This window comes from Rhipicephalus sanguineus, chromosome 3, assembly GCF_013339695.2.
Source record: "Rhipicephalus sanguineus isolate Rsan-2018 chromosome 3, BIME_Rsan_1.4, whole genome shotgun sequence".
Taxonomy (NCBI): Eukaryota; Metazoa; Arthropoda; class Arachnida; order Ixodida; family Ixodidae; genus Rhipicephalus; species Rhipicephalus sanguineus.
This window is the reverse complement of record NC_051178.1, coordinates 34,853,828-34,871,770: the sequence shown is the minus strand read 5'-3', so window position 1 is coordinate 34,871,770 and position 17,943 is coordinate 34,853,828. Positions and strand designations below refer to the sequence as shown.

Genomic DNA, 17,943 nt, shown 5'->3' with positions numbered 1-17,943 from the left:
CGAAAGTTGCTTTTTACGGCATAGTCAGTTGCGAATCGTGATAAGGGGGTTCTGTGTAAAAATAATAAATCTAGTACGTTGTAAATACCATTTAATTATATTTCATTCAGGAAGTTTAATGAAAATACACATATTACGCCCTACTCCAACGTTGCTGTGCCCGCTCTTCATCACAGTACCCTGGGGCTTTCGAGTGCTCGGGCTTTCAGGTGAGCCCAATCCCGTGCAGTGCTGTGCGTATCTTGAAGTGAAAGAATAAAGCGAGAAAGATTCGCTGGGGTCGGTGCCGGCGAGTAACTTCTACACACAGTTGAAAATGTATTCAAATTATCACCTCAGTGCACCTGTGCATCAGCATAAACAGTGTTTCCAGATGCTACCGGGCAAACAAGCAAATGCTCATCACAAAAAAAGCCAAAAAGAGGAGGAAACATGATGAATTTTCCCATTCTTGAAAATATTTTTATTATAATAAAAAAAACATGTCAATCAAATACAAAGGTGAGATTAAAAAAAACATAATTACCTTGTACAGCAAATATATATGCGCGACTATGAACGAAAACACATAATTACTTTTTAACATTGTCTCCAGGGTAGTCCCCATTCGGCTGAAGGCACATTTGCAAGAGCACGGTTAAAGTTGTTGATTCACCAATATATGTTTGACTTCAACTACACAAGATCATCGACAAACACGCTATAAGTATGGATACTATAAGTCAACGACAAACACACATTGGTGACGGTGATGATCACTGAAATAACTATATTTGCTGGAAAAATGCATATAAGCACCCCCTCCTACGCACAAAAAAAAAAAATGCTACAAGCGACTGAAAAATTCTACAAGTGACTCGGGGATAAAGGAAGGCCAAATCCGCTTATAATAAACGGAAGAGAACTGTGACGAGAGGTCGACCCATTGTTTGGGTTACTGTAGCGGTGCGGCGATACGGAGAAGTTTGAGGGAATCGCTTACATCCCAACGGTACGGGGAGGACAAAGTGGAAGCCCCTCCATCACATTTGCTACGACTATGCTGGCGGAAAACATAGGAGCGTTCACCCTTTTGTGAGGTATTCCCGGGCATGTTTCAAACAGCACTACTTTTCGCGCGCGGAATGACCTTTTCGCACGCTTTCATGACCTGGTGAGATTTACATACATAGAGTGTACTCTAACTTACCTCCTTTTTGTGGTATGTAAGTGCTGCTATCTATGGACACAAAAAAAAAGTTCAAATGTACGTTGCTTTGGAGATAGTGAGCCCTCTTAATTGAAATTTCCAGTTTTCTTTAGCTTGATAGCTCTTAACCTGCCGCCCGGTACTTGGCCAGTTCCCCTTTGTGGGTGAATGCCACCAGGAAGAGGTCGTCATCATCATCATCGTTCTCTGCATCTACACTACAATCTACACTGTAAGTGCATCTACTCTTGCGAAGGAAGCAATGGCGGTCTAGAAAATCGTCGTGTTGTGCGTAACTGTAACCAAAATGAACAGCGATTCCTCTGTTTCGAAGGCGTTGGCGTCTCTCACCGAGACGTACACCGATTCGGAAGGCGAACTCGACTCGGAGCAAGAGACCACTGAGCGCAAGGAGCCGAGCGTCGAGAGTACGCCGAATTCGCAGAGTGGAGTGCCGCTCGTCTCGTACCGTGCCGAGGACGAGGACGAGGCGGTGGGCGAGGACGAACCCGGCCAGGTGCTGTACGTGCGTCCAGAGTCCCCGGTCTCCTTCCACCGGTGCCTGCAGAGCCTGGGGCCGAACGGCGTGTTCCTGCCGCCCGAGCCCCCGGGACGCTGCGCGCCGGCCCTGCAGGAGAAAATCGCGCGTCTCTACGAGCGCAAGGTCCGCGACGGGCGCGACATGAACGCCTCGATCCAGATGCGCAAGGACTTTCGCAACCCGAGCATCTACGAGAAGCTGATCGCCTACTGCGGCATCGACGAGCTGGGCACAAACTACCCGCCGGAGACGTACGACCCACACAGCTGGGGGCCCGACTCGTACTACGAGGAGCTGTCGCGGCGTCAGAAGGAGGAGATGGACAAGCGCGAGCGCGAGAAGAAGACCAAGGTCGAGTTTCTCACGGGCACGGCTAAGAAGCCCGAACCGCGCAAGAGCAAGTGGGACGTCGGGGGAACGCAGCCCGTGCTGGGCGTCGCCAGGCCTCTGGTTCTGGCCGCCAGGCCCACCGTCATCTCCGCCTTCGGCACACTGCCCAAGAAGTCATCCAAACCGTGACAGTATTCAACCGTCTCGCTGGTGAAACCGTGAAAGGGGGCCACTCTGGGGATATGCCTTCTGAGTCTTGAAACTTTAGAAAAAAGAGTTTGTACAATTGCCTCATTTCCTGCTGTGTGGAGAAGCAGCGAACATGTTACTCCATGCCTCATCTCAGACGTATTTATGTGAGATAGGCATAACGGTGAAGTTAAGGTAGTGCATATGTGGGTTTCTCATATGTTAATGTTATTGACGGTCGCAGAACAGCATTATGTAAAAGTTTGTAAGCAAGTAGTAAAACCAACTGTTAATCTATAAACATAAGAGTCTGTTTTTTGTATGAAACAAGGGAACATGGTGCTGTGTTCTACACTACTTTAACTGGTTTCAGCATTGTCAGCTAGGTTAATCATAAATTGTTATGGTATATGTAATGTGTGAGTATATGAAAGAACAGTGTAATGTTATCGGTGTCTTTAATGGGAAAGTATGATGTGACCTGTTAAGAATAGGTATTTTTCTCTAAATCTTAATTGTACTTTCATGAACATGCATGTGCCATGAAAGTTGTGTCCATGTGGACACCGAGAAACTTTGTATTGGTGAGGTTTTATAATCGCATGTCATGCACTACAAGTGAAGTAGTCGATGTAAAATTAATCTCTATGTGCAAAACTCTTATGGTTTTCATGCTTGTGATGCGCTGCAGTTAGACACTGGCCAGAAAAAAACGAGAAACAACACAGGGTGATGTGCAAACTCACAACTACTTCATTTCGATCACGAACAGCCTTATGTACGAGAAAGAAATGATCGAAATAAAGCAGTTGCGAGTTTGCAAATCACCCTGCGTTGTTTCTCGTTTTTTTTCTGGCCCGTGTCTACATGCAGCACATCACAAGCATGAAGATGTACAAACTAGCCCCTACTGCCAGTTGCGAGTTTGCAAATCACCCTGCGTTGTTTCTCGTTTTTTTTCTGGCCCGTGTCTACATGCAGCACATCACAAGCATGAAGATGTACAAACTAGCCCCTACTGCCGCCTCATATGGTTATTTTAGTACTGTTATCGAGAAGTCTATTTGCATGAAGCCAGAATGACTTTTTGGAGGGGCTGTTGTTGTGTAGTTCATTTTCGATTTCTGGTTATATCAGTATAGTTTGTGCAAAGGATACTTTCTTCGAGTACAACGGATGGTAGATGATCAATAGTTTAAGTTAAGAAGAAAAATGGCCCCAGAACTAATTCTTGCAGAACACCATTATTTATTGTACACTTAGATGACGACACACTGTTTACCTGTTTAGCTGTCTATTACTAATGTAGTGAGACAGGAGCGTATACTCCTCTGTTTTTGTAGTGTTCTAATTTTATTAGCAATATGTCATGACTAAGCATATCAAAGAAAACAGCGCTGAGTTTTTAGACTAACACAAAGGAAGACAGACGACAATGCCTGTCATCGTCTGTCTTCCTTTGTGTTCGCCTAAAAATTCAGCGCTGTTTTCCCTTCTTTGCAGAATGAACCAACTTGCCGAGCCTTAACCCCAGTAAGCATACCAAACGCTTTTGTGAAGTCATCAAAAATACCTATTTTAAAGGGACACTTAAGTGAAACAGTAAATTAGTATATACTGATAAATTACACTCTGAAAACTCTAGTGTCATTAATTTCATCCCCATAGCTTTATTAATAGATGAGAAAATCGATGTCAGAAGTTTCACTTTACAGTTCCCCCCATCCCCCCCAAAATCTCCAATGGTGACGTCACGGATTTCAAAGTGTTTTCTTTTTCGTATTTTGGCCACATTGCCTCCGTGAAATTTCCTGCAACTTGGTATCTCGAGTCTGCGACTCCTTCAGAAGACAATGTGCGTCATTTTCACCGATTAGGAAGCGTGGTGTTTTTGGCATCGTGAAAGAGTAATTTACTAATGGGAGAAAGATCGTTTTTCTCTTTAGTGTTCCCTTTAAAGGGACACTAAAAAGCAAAACGATTTTTCTCGTATTAGTAAACTACTCTTTCACGGTACCAAGAACACCACGCTTGCCGCGAGGACACACTTGTGAGAAAACACACAAAAAGAAAATGTGGGTGGCGACGTCACATATTTTGACGGCACCTGCTAGGGCCTACATAGGTTCCTATTCGGTAAAAATGAAGTACATTGTCCTCTCAGGGGCCATAGACTTAACACACCAAGTTTGAGAACATTTTGTTGAGCCAGTGGTGCCAAAATGTGATAAATATACTTTGAAATCCATGACATCGCGCACAGAAATTTCAGCACGAAATAAAATAAAACTTGGAACTTGATTTTCTCGTATTAATGAACCTACGACGATGAAATTGACGACATTAGAGTTCTCGGAGTACATTTTATCAATCTAAACCGAATCATTGTTTTTATTTAGTGTCCCTTTGAGTAGTCTGTTTTCTAAAATGTTTTTTTTTCAACAAGATTAATTTGGGCATGTTCTCTTGATTTTTTTAATATTATAGCCATATTGCTCAGGAGTGTGCGAACCATGTTTCTAAAAAAAAAAAATTATTGAGCCTACAATACAAAGCATTTTGAGCAACTTTGATGAATGCCGGCAGTATGCTGATTGGTTGGTGATTCGTAAGTTTCGTCTGGTTGGTCTTCTTTAAAGACTGGAATTATTTGGCACCCTTTAGTTTCAGAAGAAACCAACCAGTTTGAAAAATATCACTGATAGCATGTGTTGAGGGTTGAGCTAAAAATGCAAATAAGTTCTTTATAAGTTTAACTGATATGTCCTCGTCACCTGTCGACTTCAAGAATTATTTTTTAAATTTTGTTGTCAGCTGCAGGGTGAAGGAAAAATGAGATTTTTTGTGTCAGGAAGGCACATACACATGTTGTTGCATGAAATTTTGTTGCTGGTGATGCTTAATTCAGCCAAGTGATCATTGCTTTTACTGGTATTAATAGTTGTAATGGTAACATCATCAGGAATTCCTGACGCAACTTTCATTATTTATTTGTGTAAATTTTTTATATTGCATTGTCACATTTAAAATTTCCCATAGACTAATGAGGTGGGACGTTAAGCGATTGCCAGTTTAACTTTTTAAACATGTTGAGAATAATGGAGTGCAAAAAGGCCTGTAGCTATCCGTGGCTTGCATTTAACATCAGTTTTAGTTACTGTGATATTGGTCTCTCCAACTGTCATGTGTCATTGCAAAATGTACATAAAGTCATTATATTTACCCTCATTTGATCCTGCAGGATACATTTAATATTTGCATGCTGAAGAGCCCAAAATCTTGTAATTAGACGTGTATAGATTTTGTTGTTTGATTCGTCAGATTTGATATTGCGAAGACTTGCACCTGGTCAATAATGACACATGAGATAGTACCTGTTGCAAACATTGGTGATGGATGACCAGTTAAATGTGGCTACGTATACTTCGTCGTGAGCTTGTTGTACAAGTGGCAGTATTAATGTGATAGCCTTAGGAGTCCATGTTGCAGAAAATGCGGGGTCGGCATTGGTGTCAGCCATAGGTCGGCAAACTCACTCACGAGTCGACTCACTCAGACTTGGATCGAGCCATGAGTCAGGCTGAGTAATATTTCCGTGAGTCGGAGTCCAAGTGAATCCGGTTGAGAAATATTTCAGTGACTCGACTCCGAGTGAGCCTGAATGAGGAAAATTTTGGTGAGTTTGAGTCCGAGTGAGCCCGAAAGGCAAAATATATTTCATGAGTGAGTCTGATTGAGCTCCAGATTTTTTTGCCAACCTATGGTCCTATCTACTCAACTTCAGCATTACTGTCAGCTTTATGATAACTCACGTTTATACTCACATCTACTCAAACATACTTCAAAGCAATAGCGTGCATACGCCATCTCAATATTTATTGATCAAAGGTGTGAGTTACAGAGGGGGGCGAGAGGAGGGGGTTTTGACCTCCCTCTGGCAAAACCTTTCACGGACAGTTTTTGATAAAAATATCTCGTGTGAGTCACCTCTTCCGATAAAAATCTTCTTACTGGATTGTAACCATTGATAACTCCCATTTGAAGGTATGAGATCAAAACACACCAAGCAGAACACCATTTATATGGGATATTGATGTTAAAGAGCATTGACGCCATGGTCAAAAAAGTTAATTATACGCTAAAGGACTCATGAGCCGACTCATTCAGACTTGGATCGAGCAGCGAGTCTTAGTGAGTCTGAGTGAGTCCGAGCGAGCAATATTTTGGTGTTTGAGACTGAGTGAGTCTGGTTCAGAAAAATTTCACTCAGAGTCCGAGAGAGTCCAAATGAGGAAAATTTTGGTGAGTGAGTCTGAGCGAGCCCTAAAGGCAAAATATATTTCATGAGTGAGTCTGAGTGAGCTCCACATTTTTTGCCGACCTATGGTGTCAGCGGTGTAGTCCATGAGTGAAAAGTGCTCATGGATGCAAAAAGTAAAAGCTGAGTTTGAGCCGGAATCGCATTCAGGCATCATGTGTCGTTGTGAAGTGTTGTACCACCTAGCCACACTAATGCTTGAAAGTGATTTGGAAAAAGACCCTGTACAGGCATCACATTGGGCAAGGAGTCATGTTGTCAGACATAATATTGCCTCACAGGAATGTGAGATTGCACCAAGTATCACACCGTGTAAATTGTGCAGTCTTGTATGTGTTACTGAAAAAAAGGAACTAAATACATTACTCTTTACGCTAAAGAAAGAGAAACGTGTTACCGCCCTGCATCACTCATTAAAAAAGTTAACACGTTACAGTTACCAAAGAAAAGAACGGACATTACTTCTGCCGTTACTCCATGGTCAGAAATGTTATTGCATGCATCTTTGCTGCATGAACTGAGAATAACAATTTTATAAATCTCGTTTATATTTTACATAAAAGTTCTATGCCAAACAACTATTTTACCTGAAATACTATTTTAACGAGAATAGTTTGCACAAATGTGCCATGCCTTGGCAGTACTATGGTAGCCTGAATTTGCCTGTACAGCTACTTGTAATGGCTTCTAACATTATGGCACATGGTGAAGCAATTTTTCTCAATGTGACATGAACACAAAATAATTGAGTTCATCATCAACGCTCCTCGCAAAGAAAATATCACTGAGCAAACTTGAATTATAATGGCATGCTTCCACTTAGAAAATAAACGCACAAATTTTGTAGCAATACAGAAAGGCATAAATCCAGGGAAATAGTATTTGTGCACGTAAAACATGTTTTTTAATTCACCTGTATTTTTACCGCAAAAATTGCGAGTGTTTATGTGAAGGTGTTCAAGGTCAGCTTCGCTCGGTCAGGAATTCAATAACCAGAAACGTAGTCGCAGTTGCAGATTTATAGAAGGAAAACCAAACTTGAAAACAAAGTTTATAAACAGTGCTCAAGTATTGCAGCAACGACTTCCTAGTGTACCCACATCTTGCTGAATGTAGGCATTGTAAGCAACAGTTGCAATTCAAGGGTGTCATCAGACAGCTTGCCTCGGTTTTCAGTAAAACTTCATTAATTCGAACACGGTTATTTCGAAATCCCGCTTAATTCGAAGGATTTCTGCGGTCCCGTATTTTGCAATGTAAACTTACTTGAAGCGGCGGTCAGTAACAGCCCGGTTGATTCGAAAACTTTGGTTGCCATGTGCCAATTCCCGATTTCTCCGCAAATCCGCGGAAAGGACGGCGCTTAGGAGCCACAAGACAATGCATTTTAGCGATACTAATCAGTGACAGGTGAAGCACCCAAGCTTTGCTGCTGCCAGCGAAAAAAAAGAAATTGGGGAGGGGCAAAGCATGTAGGGAAGGGTGTTTCAGCTCCACTAACTTGAAACATGTGGAGGGGCGACACATGCAGTGTGCACCGGTGTTTCCCACCGCAATATCACTGCTAATGGGCAGTGAGAGACAGCAGAAAGATTAGACACAGAGACCCGCACTCCGCTTTTAGTTAACGTGCACGCTGCGAATCTTATATGCGAAGCATCTTATAGCGGAGTTCAAACCGGTGGTGGTGGTGGTGGTGGTGGTGGTGTGCGGCGTGACCACCCTTACTGCGCATGCACATACCCCCTCCACTCCCCCTCACCTCACCTGTCCACTTCCCCTCTCCGATTTCCACTCACCATCTCCCCCTCTCCACTTCCCCTCCCCCTTTCCACCCTTCCTCTGAAACGCGGGCTAGACATGCCGAAATTTTCTCCTGCGCAACGCTGCAATGAGCGTCAGCGCATGCGCGTCACCTCTCCTCTCCTACGCTGCCCCTCCCCCCTCGCACGCCTGTCAACTGCGTTCCCCACTCGCCCTGTGAGAATTAACGGCCAGGCTAGAGGGAAGACAAGACGCGCATAGCGTTCCTCTTCGCGTTCCACGACGCGAGGTCGGTAGCATGCCCAACGAACGCCAACGGAACGCGATCGTGCAAGTGCTCCGGCTTCGCATCGCCTCATGGTCCCCTTTAGCGGGAAATGGTGTAATTTTGTTCCACTACGCGCAAGGAAAATCTCCCAGCGGCACTACATTGCAGGTGCATATGTATACGGGGTGGCCGGTGAACGGTTGTGCAGTGCGAGCAGTCGGTTTTTTCAAGAAACTCGCTAGCAGACGCTGCCTGCGTCGGCGTTGTCTCTCGTGGGCGAGGGTGCGTTCTCGTTCCTCGCGAGCTGGTATCGCAGAAAGAGCGTTTCCATAGTCAACATGCGCCGTTCGCTCTCTCGCCACACGGCGAGCGTTGAGTCGGTGGCGCCCTCTAGCGCTCAAGCAAATGGACAGGCACGGCCAGGGGCGTAGCCACGTTAGGGCACACCAGAGCACTGCACGGGCCCGGGCCGGCCCGAAAGCCCGGGCCCGGCCCGGCCCGCGGGCCGGGCCGGGCCGGGTAAGGCGTTCTTGGATCGGGCCCGGGCCGGGCTCGGGCCCTTGGTCTTCGGGCTCGGGTCGGGCTCGGGCCTGAGCCAGGCCCGTAGTAGGCCCGGGTCTCATACGTATAGGTATAATTGCGTGTGTACGTTGTGTGGCTTTGTTTTCGTTGTTTTATGGGGTTTAACTTCCCGAAGCGACCCAGGCTATATGAGACGCCGTCGTTGAGGGCTCCGGGTAATTTAAACCACCTGGAGTGCATTGGCGTGCATAGAAATTGCACAGTACAAGACGTCTACAATTTTGCTCCATCGGTATGCTACATGGGATTTCAAGAAAGGCCTAATATAAGTTTCCGCCATTATAGTGAGTGAAAGACGTTCTTGGGTACCGTGTAAGGAAAACAACGGTAAGCTGCCTAGATTAGTGTGTATAAGATGTGCGCGTTTGTATCTACACTCTAAGCCGAAACTGGGCAAAATTGGACTAACGGCAGTCGTTAAACCAAAGGATCAACGGTTCGTCCAACACGGTTTAAATGCGAGACAGTGCGTGTCGTGCGCAAACGCCCGGCAAGAAGGGGACCAACGGGGGGTGTAACTGCGCGCCGATCGCCCGCTGCCGAGCTGCACTTCTCGGCCCTGTCGGCTAGCACGATTACGAGTTACGTGGTTTACACGCCAGAGTGAAAGCGAAGCACTATTACGACGAATAGAAGCAGTTATGGGAGTCAAGTTCAACTCGCGCCGGCGCACACAGCGAGCGAGCGCGCTCACCCGCCTTCCTTCCCTATCGAGCTGCCGGACCCAAACAAGTGCAAGCCTTCGAGCCCGGACACCGCGGATCTCTCGCTTCAATGTGCCGAATTAGGAAGAACTACGAAGAACACTGCCAGCGCTAACACAAGTAAGCGGTTCGTCAGCGGTTGTATTCCCGCAGAGTCACCGGCTACAACTACGAAGCGATACGAAGTAGGCTTCGCTACGTCGTCGGCACCAAGCCGACCGGCGGCCTGTGCGAGTTCGTTGCCGGTGCAGGTGAAAGAAACGTTGCGTAGAATTTGTTTCACAGAGAATAATGTCTTCTGGAATAAAGTACAGTTCAATCTATGTCTTTCTCTTCATACGACAACTGTTGTCAAACATCTAGCGTGAAGGCGAGCGCCGATACGAATCAACGTGCGGCCGGCGGTGAGCGAGCGACTTACGAGCACGGTGAAAGAACCGTGCCTGCGCGCCGTCTCGTCGTTGTAGGTATACATATATCTACATCACTCCGTAAGACGTCGCGGACAGCGGACATCTATTTTTCATTTGTATGCAAAAGAACGACGACGAAAACTGCACAGGAGACGCATGTTGTGATCGGTCGTTCAACTCAGCCGTGCTCCTCGTAAAGGCCTAACGACGTTGTCGGCAAGAAGCCGGCATCGGCGGGGCGCCTCACTGCTTCGCCGGCGTTCCTGCATAAGTGCCGCTTCTATGTTTGTGTGTGCAATGCATAAGTGGATTTTACGGACTTGTGCACCAGCATTACTAAGGCTGGTTCGGCCGACACGATAGAGTACCAGCTGATAATTCGAATTCGCTGACTGAAAGAGCGATAAAAATCCGGCGGGTTCGTATTAAAAGATCGGTGTGTTGCGGTTCTAACATTGAGCCCACGTAAATTTACACGTACGCTGCGAATGTTTATTGTTTTATTATGCCGAACAGAAGTCTGCCACCGGCACAACATGGGAGGTCAAGATACTGTGCCTATATATAACCGATGGTTGGTTTTCGGCTGTGTGGCGCGGGCGGTAGGTGCATGGTAGGTGCGTGTGGTGTTTAGATTGCAATGGTTGTGTGTTGTTGTATGTTTGTGCACGTGCCGCAAACACTGCATCATTCAATGCTGATTCAGTTGGAAATAACAAGAATTACGCCGACATAGTGAAGAATCGCCATCTTTTTTTTTTTCTCGGTTAGTCCCGACGGTTCAACTGTTAGACCCTCGGGAGCATTCTACGAGGACCAACATTTAGACCAACTGGAGTAAGTGCTAGAGAGTAAAAGTTGAACCCCTGTAGTTACTCCCGCAGTTGGTCCAAAAATGGTTCAAAATCTGTGGCAGCCCATTTAGACCCCTGAAGGACCAATGCCATACCCCATTTTAGTCCTTTTCGGCTTAGAGTGTAGGGAAACATTTCGAGTATGCAGCTACGCTCGCATGCCCGTAGACTGGCCAACGCGACTTGTGGGTCATTAATATCTCAGGAGCTGTTTTTCGTGCATTTTAAGCAGTGTTGTAGGCGTTACCGAAAAAAAGTAACTAAATACGTTACTCGTTACGCTAACGAAAAAGTAATGCGTTACCGCCCTACGTTGCCTCTTAAAAAGGTAACGCGTTACCGTTACAGTTACCCTAAAAAAGTAACGGACGTTACTTCTGCCGTTACTCTATAGTCAGAAATTTTATTCACCGCATTTACACTGTAGGAACCCCAAATAACAGTTTTAGAAAGGTGATATTTATAATTCACACAAAATTTCCATCACTAACATTTTTTGCGCGAAGTACCGATTTAACGAGAATACGTTGCACAAATGTGTCGTACCATGGCAACAGTAGCGTAGCCAGCAATTTTTTTCAGGGCTGGGGCGGGGAGCGTTCAGCCATACTTTATGTATGGTTGTGCGTTCGTTTGTATGTGTGCCTGTACATATACACATGGAAAATTGAAAGATTTCGGGGCAGGGGGTAGAGGAGGGTTGAAACCCTCAACCTACCCCCCCCCCCCCCCCCCGGCAACGACAGTGCTTCGCAATAGTGGAGTGACCTAAAGTCGCCTATACAGTTACACGTGATGGCTGCTAACTCTGTGGCACATGGTAAATCCATTTTCTCAGTGTGACGTTAAACACAAATTACATCTTATCATCAACGCTCTCCTTAAAGAAAACACCACAACTGTCAACAAATTTACAGTAATTCTGATAGTGCGCTTCTACTAACAAGGCAGAAGATCAAATAGTCATAAAGAAATTCTTAAACGGCATAGTTTCGGGGGGGGGGGGGAGATTTTTTCACATATGTATTTCTCCCCTTTAATAATCTGTATACCTGACTAAAAAATTGCGAGCGTTTATGTGAAGGTGTTCAAGGTCACCCTCGTTCGCTGAAAAATTGGGTAACTATAGAAACGTGTACCCGCAGTTGCCGATAGAAAGAAGCAACTTTCATTTTGAAAACAAATTTGATAACCATCGCTAGATTATTGCAAGGAGAATTTTCCAATAACTACAGCTTCTTGTAGAAATAAAGCAACAGCTGAATTTGAACGCTGTCATCGGACAGATTGCCTCTCTCATAATCAATACGTCCACACCTACCCTGAATAGGCACTCGAAGGACGCATTGGGTGGTACTCTCAACGCCTGATTAATGAAAATAGCGCGAAAAAACGTAGGACGAGACGAGGAAGGCTAAAGCACAAGCGCATGCGCTGTAGCCTTCTTCGTCTCGTCCTACGTTTTTTCGCACTATTTTCATTCATCATGAATTACCAACTCGTCAACAGTCTATTCAATTAACGCCTGGCGGGCTGGCATGAGTACGCCGCTGTGACAATAGAACGTCGGGGCGAGCTCTGCAATAGTGGCGCCTATGAGACGAGGGAAATTTGTGTGAAACTTCCGGGATAATTGAGAAAAAAAGTAACGAGTAACGTGATACCTCACGTTGCCGAAAAATGTTAACGTAAGTACGTTACCCGTTACAGTTCCTAAATAGTAACGAGTACGTTACTAAGTTACCGAAAAAAGTAACGCGTTACCGGTAACGCCGTTACTTGTAACGCGTTACCGCCAACACTGATTTTAAGTGCAAGATGCGGAGCGACTCTTATCCCAGGGCAAACGCCGTTGTTAATTTTCCCATTACTAGTGGCGATGCGCCAGACCATAGAGACACTCGTTTCCCCGAGTGGCGGTGACGGTGGCGGTGACTCGGGGAAGAAGGGTGGGACAAAGAACCTTGTTGTTTTGAACACGAAAACGTAGTGTAGGTTGGGTGTAGTTGCCTGCCGAGGAGTCAACACGACAGCTTTAATTTATGTAACGCTGCCCAGCCTGGCGTATTCCTCCCAGAAGCAGATAGAGCACGTTTTTATCCCCATTGCATTGTGCCATAGATGAGGTTTGCAGGAGACTTGCTACTTTACTCAAAAGCCCTAGCTCGTATGCAGTTGATGTAGACTCAATTTAAAAATGTCTGCCATGCTTTTTTCTCCACTTTATGCAGGTATTATATTTTGTAGTTGTTCTTTGAAATGCAAAAATGAGATTGCGTGGTTAGCACTGCGTGCGTACATGAAAGAGCCAGCTATGACTCCAATTATATTTTATATTGCCCTGCAATCATTTCGCAAGAGTGTTACGCGCGTAATTCACCGAAAGTATACACAGTACCAGTGAAAGTCGTGACACTGAAAGAAGTTCCTAAAACAATCTAGAAAATATCTTGTGTGCGGCAGGTATCTTCACAATAACCGAAGACTGGACAGTGCCTCATTTATGCTCAAGGCATAACTAGCTGAAACGGGCCGGGCCGGGCCGGGCCGGGCCGGGCCCAAACCTTTCGGGCCCGGGCCGGGTACGGGCCACATTCAGGAACACCGGGCCGGGCTCGGGCGGGCCGGAGCATGGCGTTTTCGGGCCGGGCCGGGCCCGGGCCGGAAAAATCGGCCCGTGCAGTGCTCTAGGGCACACCCGGGCCCGCCCCCCCCCCCCCGAAATTTTTTTTTTGCCATAGCATACAGAGCAGAAAATGACACTCGACCACATCTGCCTGCTCGTCCCCACTACAGATCAAGGAGGTGCCCCCCCCCCCCCGAAAAAAATTTCTGCCTACGCCCCTGGGCACGGCACGGCCGCTAAATAAAAAAGAGGTGCGGCCTGCCGAACGCTCTTTTGCGCCGGTGACAGCGCTAGTTCTTGCTCCCGCCGCCGCAGCGCTGCACAACTTTTGGGAACTCAGTGGTGTGCATGAGGGCAGAGGTGCAATCGGGAATGGATATAAATCAAAGGACTGTGGGACGCCTCGCGTTGGGTGCTCACGGGAAGACGACAAATGAGGCCGTAAAGGGCGATATGGGATGGGCAGGTTTTGAGGCGAGGGAGGCTCAGATCAAAATATAGGTTCGAAGAAAAGCTAAGGAATATGAAGGAGAGTAGATGGGCAGAGAAGGTGTTCCGTTACTTGTATAGGAAGAGCGTGGACACACAGTGGAGAAAAAGAACTAGGAGGCTCACTAGTAAATATACGGCTGGTAGTGTAAGTAGTAGAGGCGGAGAGGATTTACTGGATGGCAGCTATGGGGAAAAAACCGGCTTTGAGTAACTACCGAAAGGGCGAAAATGAAATAAGGAGGGAGGCATTTTACGACAATTCAATGGGAAGCGCTTTACTGTTTGAAGCGGGATCGGGTTGCCAATTAGAACGCGCAGTTATGAAGCGAGATTCAGTAAAGAAGAAGAACAATGCACGTGCTGCGGGGAAGATCAGGAAACGGCGGAGCATGTTCTGATTGAATGTGGAGACATCCACCCAGGTGTTCGTTTGGGCACGAGCCTACATGACGCCTTGGGTTTTAGAGACAATGGAAAGCTGAACATACCCGCGATTGAAATAAATAAGAGACGGTTAGAGTATTGGTGGCAGAAAACTAGAGAGAAAGGACAAAAATAAATATTGGGAAAAAAATAAGGACATTCTGCCGTAAAGGGCACAGAACGGAGCTGAAAACTTAAGGTTTTTTTTTTCTTCTGGAGTAAAATAGTTTTAATTGAAGTAAAGACACTAGGCCAACGCTAAAAAAAAAGAGTAAAGGGTTTTTTTTTTTTTTTTTTTTTTTTAGCACGGTGGCACACTTGTCACCGCCCCGTTATAAAGGGGACGCTCATAGTATCCATCCATCCATCCATCGAAAACCCGCTCGCACAGGCGGCCAGCCGGCTGCGTGCATTCGTTTTAGTGGTCATATTACAGTCGCCTCACGTTGACCTGTGATTGCTTTTCGGCTATTTATGTGCAAGACACGCCAGATGACGTATCAGTATGATTTCCTTTGCGGTTATTGCTACTATACGCGAGAAGGGCATGCTCCCATGAAGACACACCTATAAACGTGCTGTACAGCGCCGCTGACAAAGGATAGATGGATGAATGTAAAACTTTATTGAACAATCATTCCTTTTTTTTTTCTACTGGGAACAAAAGTGGTCCACTGCTGTTCGTTGATGTCCTCAGTCGTTTGAGTGCTCTAGCCTTTGTTATCTGCGTGGACGACTTTCTCATTGCGGGGGCTCTTTTAGAGATGCGTGATTACTTAAATTTTGTGCTCTTCAAAATAAACTAGCGTGACATGGAATATCTCCCACGTATATACTTGCTAAATCTGGTGTATATCTGCTTCGCATTGCCAATAAGTGCCATTTTTAAGTGACACCCGATTCAAACATGAGTTGTTACCATTGAACTACATTACTGAAACACAGTAAATGCAAACTTCTTGCCTGCATATTATACCAAAATGGCAAGTTGGCCGAGTTGGCACGTATTCACGTCCTGAAGAAACAGCGAAGATGAAAAATGAAAACAAGAAATGGCAGAAATACACACAACGCTTCACACCGAACTGGAGAGGCTCATTGGGTTTTAACTCGCAGGGCTGTGTAGGCGGGCGTCTAATCCAGAGAATCCTTCCGCGTTCGACGTCATTCCACTCACCACGCTTTCTGTTTCAGCAACTTCTGCACGCAAGGGATTTACAACTTCTTTTCTTGAGCTTTGGCACTCGTCCAGTAAACATTGTTTACTGTTCGATATGGAAGGAGTAGGCAAAACACAAACAAGTGGTCTACGTTTCACTGAGGACGCGGCTAGCTTGTAAGCTGGAAAAGATGAAAATATGGTCGGCACGGCTGTCGGTCGCAGCACCTTGCGCTCTACCTTGGAGTCGTACTGCTGGAAGTGAACGAATTGTATGTGCGACTTCTTCACAGTTGCCGACCTCCACTACGGCGATATGTCTTGGGCATCGCAGTTATGGTGAAATGTCCAATCACATTAGGCACTCACTCATAGAGCCAACGCAACAAAAAAATCACAGCATATCCACGGAGTGAATGATGATGAGTGGGCGAAGCTGCCGAGGTTCATCGGTAAACCGTGAATCTTCCGTGAATTCTGCCCAGTACATCATCACCGACGTGAGATCGGGCGCGTTTATACTAAAGGTTCGATGAGTTATGACGACTTGCAGCTACTTTAATTTTACATGTACGCTGTGAATTTTCATTGTTTAGAAAACCATTGCTTTAGAAACACTTCTGGCGTCTTTCGTTAAGCAGCTGGCGTCTTTTTTTTCGTTTTGCTTTAGAAACATCTGGCGTTCTTTCGTTTTGCTTTTACAAAACATCTGGCGTCTTTCGTTGGTTTATTTCATCAATCAACGGCGTTTTGAACAAAATTTTTATTGTTTAATCACGCACAGGAGAAATCTCACCAGGCACTACCTTGGAGGTAAAGAATGGCTGCTAATGGGAATGAGAGACAGAAGAATTCGGCTTTTAGCTAACGCTGCGAATTTTTTATTGTTCAACAACGCACAGGAAAAATCTCCCACCGGCACCACCTTGGAGGTCAAAGCGTAAGACTGGTTACGCACTACGACTACGACTACGAGGGACGAACGGGTGCCGCCTTAAGGAGCTTCGCCCCTAAAAACCCGCACCTTTTCTACCTCGTAAGCAAGCGTACGGCTGCTCATTTCCAGCAAGAGCGTTTGTTTGCGCTCGCCTGAGCCAACGCCCCGAGCGTTCGCTTACTAGCGGCCGCGGTTTACCGATGTGCAGCGCCACCGAGGTAGCGTCTCAAAACTTTGCATATCACGCGTTCCCCCATTGAAAACGCACCCATTCGGCAGGCCGCACCTCCTTTTTATTTAGCGGCCGTGGGACAGGACACGACGATGCATGCAAGCAAGGGGGCGGCCGCTCCCCCTAATCATCTAAGAAGGGGGGGGGGTGCAAAATCTACCCCGTACATTGACCCTTCTAGTCGCCTAAGAGGGGGGGGGCGCGAAATCTGCCTCATGCATGGACTTAGTAGGGTGGGGGGGCGCTGCGATGAACCTTCGCCCCCCCCTAATGGGGAACCCTGCGCACGCCTATGGTTTCAGTTAAAATACCAGCATCCAGCCTTTACAGCTTCATTGATAAGCAGTGTGACACTTCGCTGCTGCTGTTAGAACGTGAGTCGGTGTCGCATGAGGACAATTAGAAAGGACAACCGAGGGGGGGGGGGGGAGTTGTACGCCGACTGGGGTGGAAGGTTCGTCGGCGAGAGAGGTAACTTTGAGCAAAGATTCAAGCAGCCATAGGTCGGTGAACTCACTCGTGAATCAGCTCACTCAGGCTCAGATCGAGCCGTGAGTCGGAGTGAGTTAGGCTGAGTAATATTTTTTTGAGTCTTGAGTCCGAGTGAGTAGGGTTGAGAAAAATTTCAGTGAGTCTTGAGTCCGAGGGAGTCCCAATGAGGAAAATTTCGGTGAGCCGGAGTCTGAGTGAGTCCTAAAGGTAAAATATATTCCATGAGTGAGTCCGAGTGAGCTCTGCCTCGGCCTTTGCTGTTCGATGAAACCTTCTCTCTTACATCATACATGTGCTGCTTGCATAGGTCGGCAAAAAATGCAGGGCTCACTCGGACTCACTCATGGAATATATTTTACCTTTAGGACTCACTCAGACTACGGCTCACCGAAATTTTCCTCATTGGGACTCACTCGGACTCAAGACTCAC

The 17,943-nt window shown here is 46.2% G+C and overlaps 1 protein-coding gene across 1 annotated transcript; it reads left to right on the top strand.

The window, feature by feature from the left end:
* Positions 1-1,425: 1,425 nt before the first annotated feature.
* LOC119386549 (SAP30-binding protein) lies at positions 1,426-3,157 on the top strand. The gene has a single exon (XM_037653831.2). The coding sequence runs from the start codon at positions 1,497-1,499 to the stop codon at positions 2,247-2,249; it is 753 nt and encodes a 250-aa protein (XP_037509759.1). The 5' UTR covers positions 1,426-1,496; the 3' UTR covers positions 2,250-3,157.
* Positions 3,158-17,943: the final 14,786 nt, after the last annotated feature.

Coding starts and splice junctions, on each gene's coding strand:
- LOC119386549 (XM_037653831.2), top strand. CDS start 1,497: ATGAACAGCGATTCCTCTGTTTCGAAGGCGTTGGCGTCTCTCACCGAG.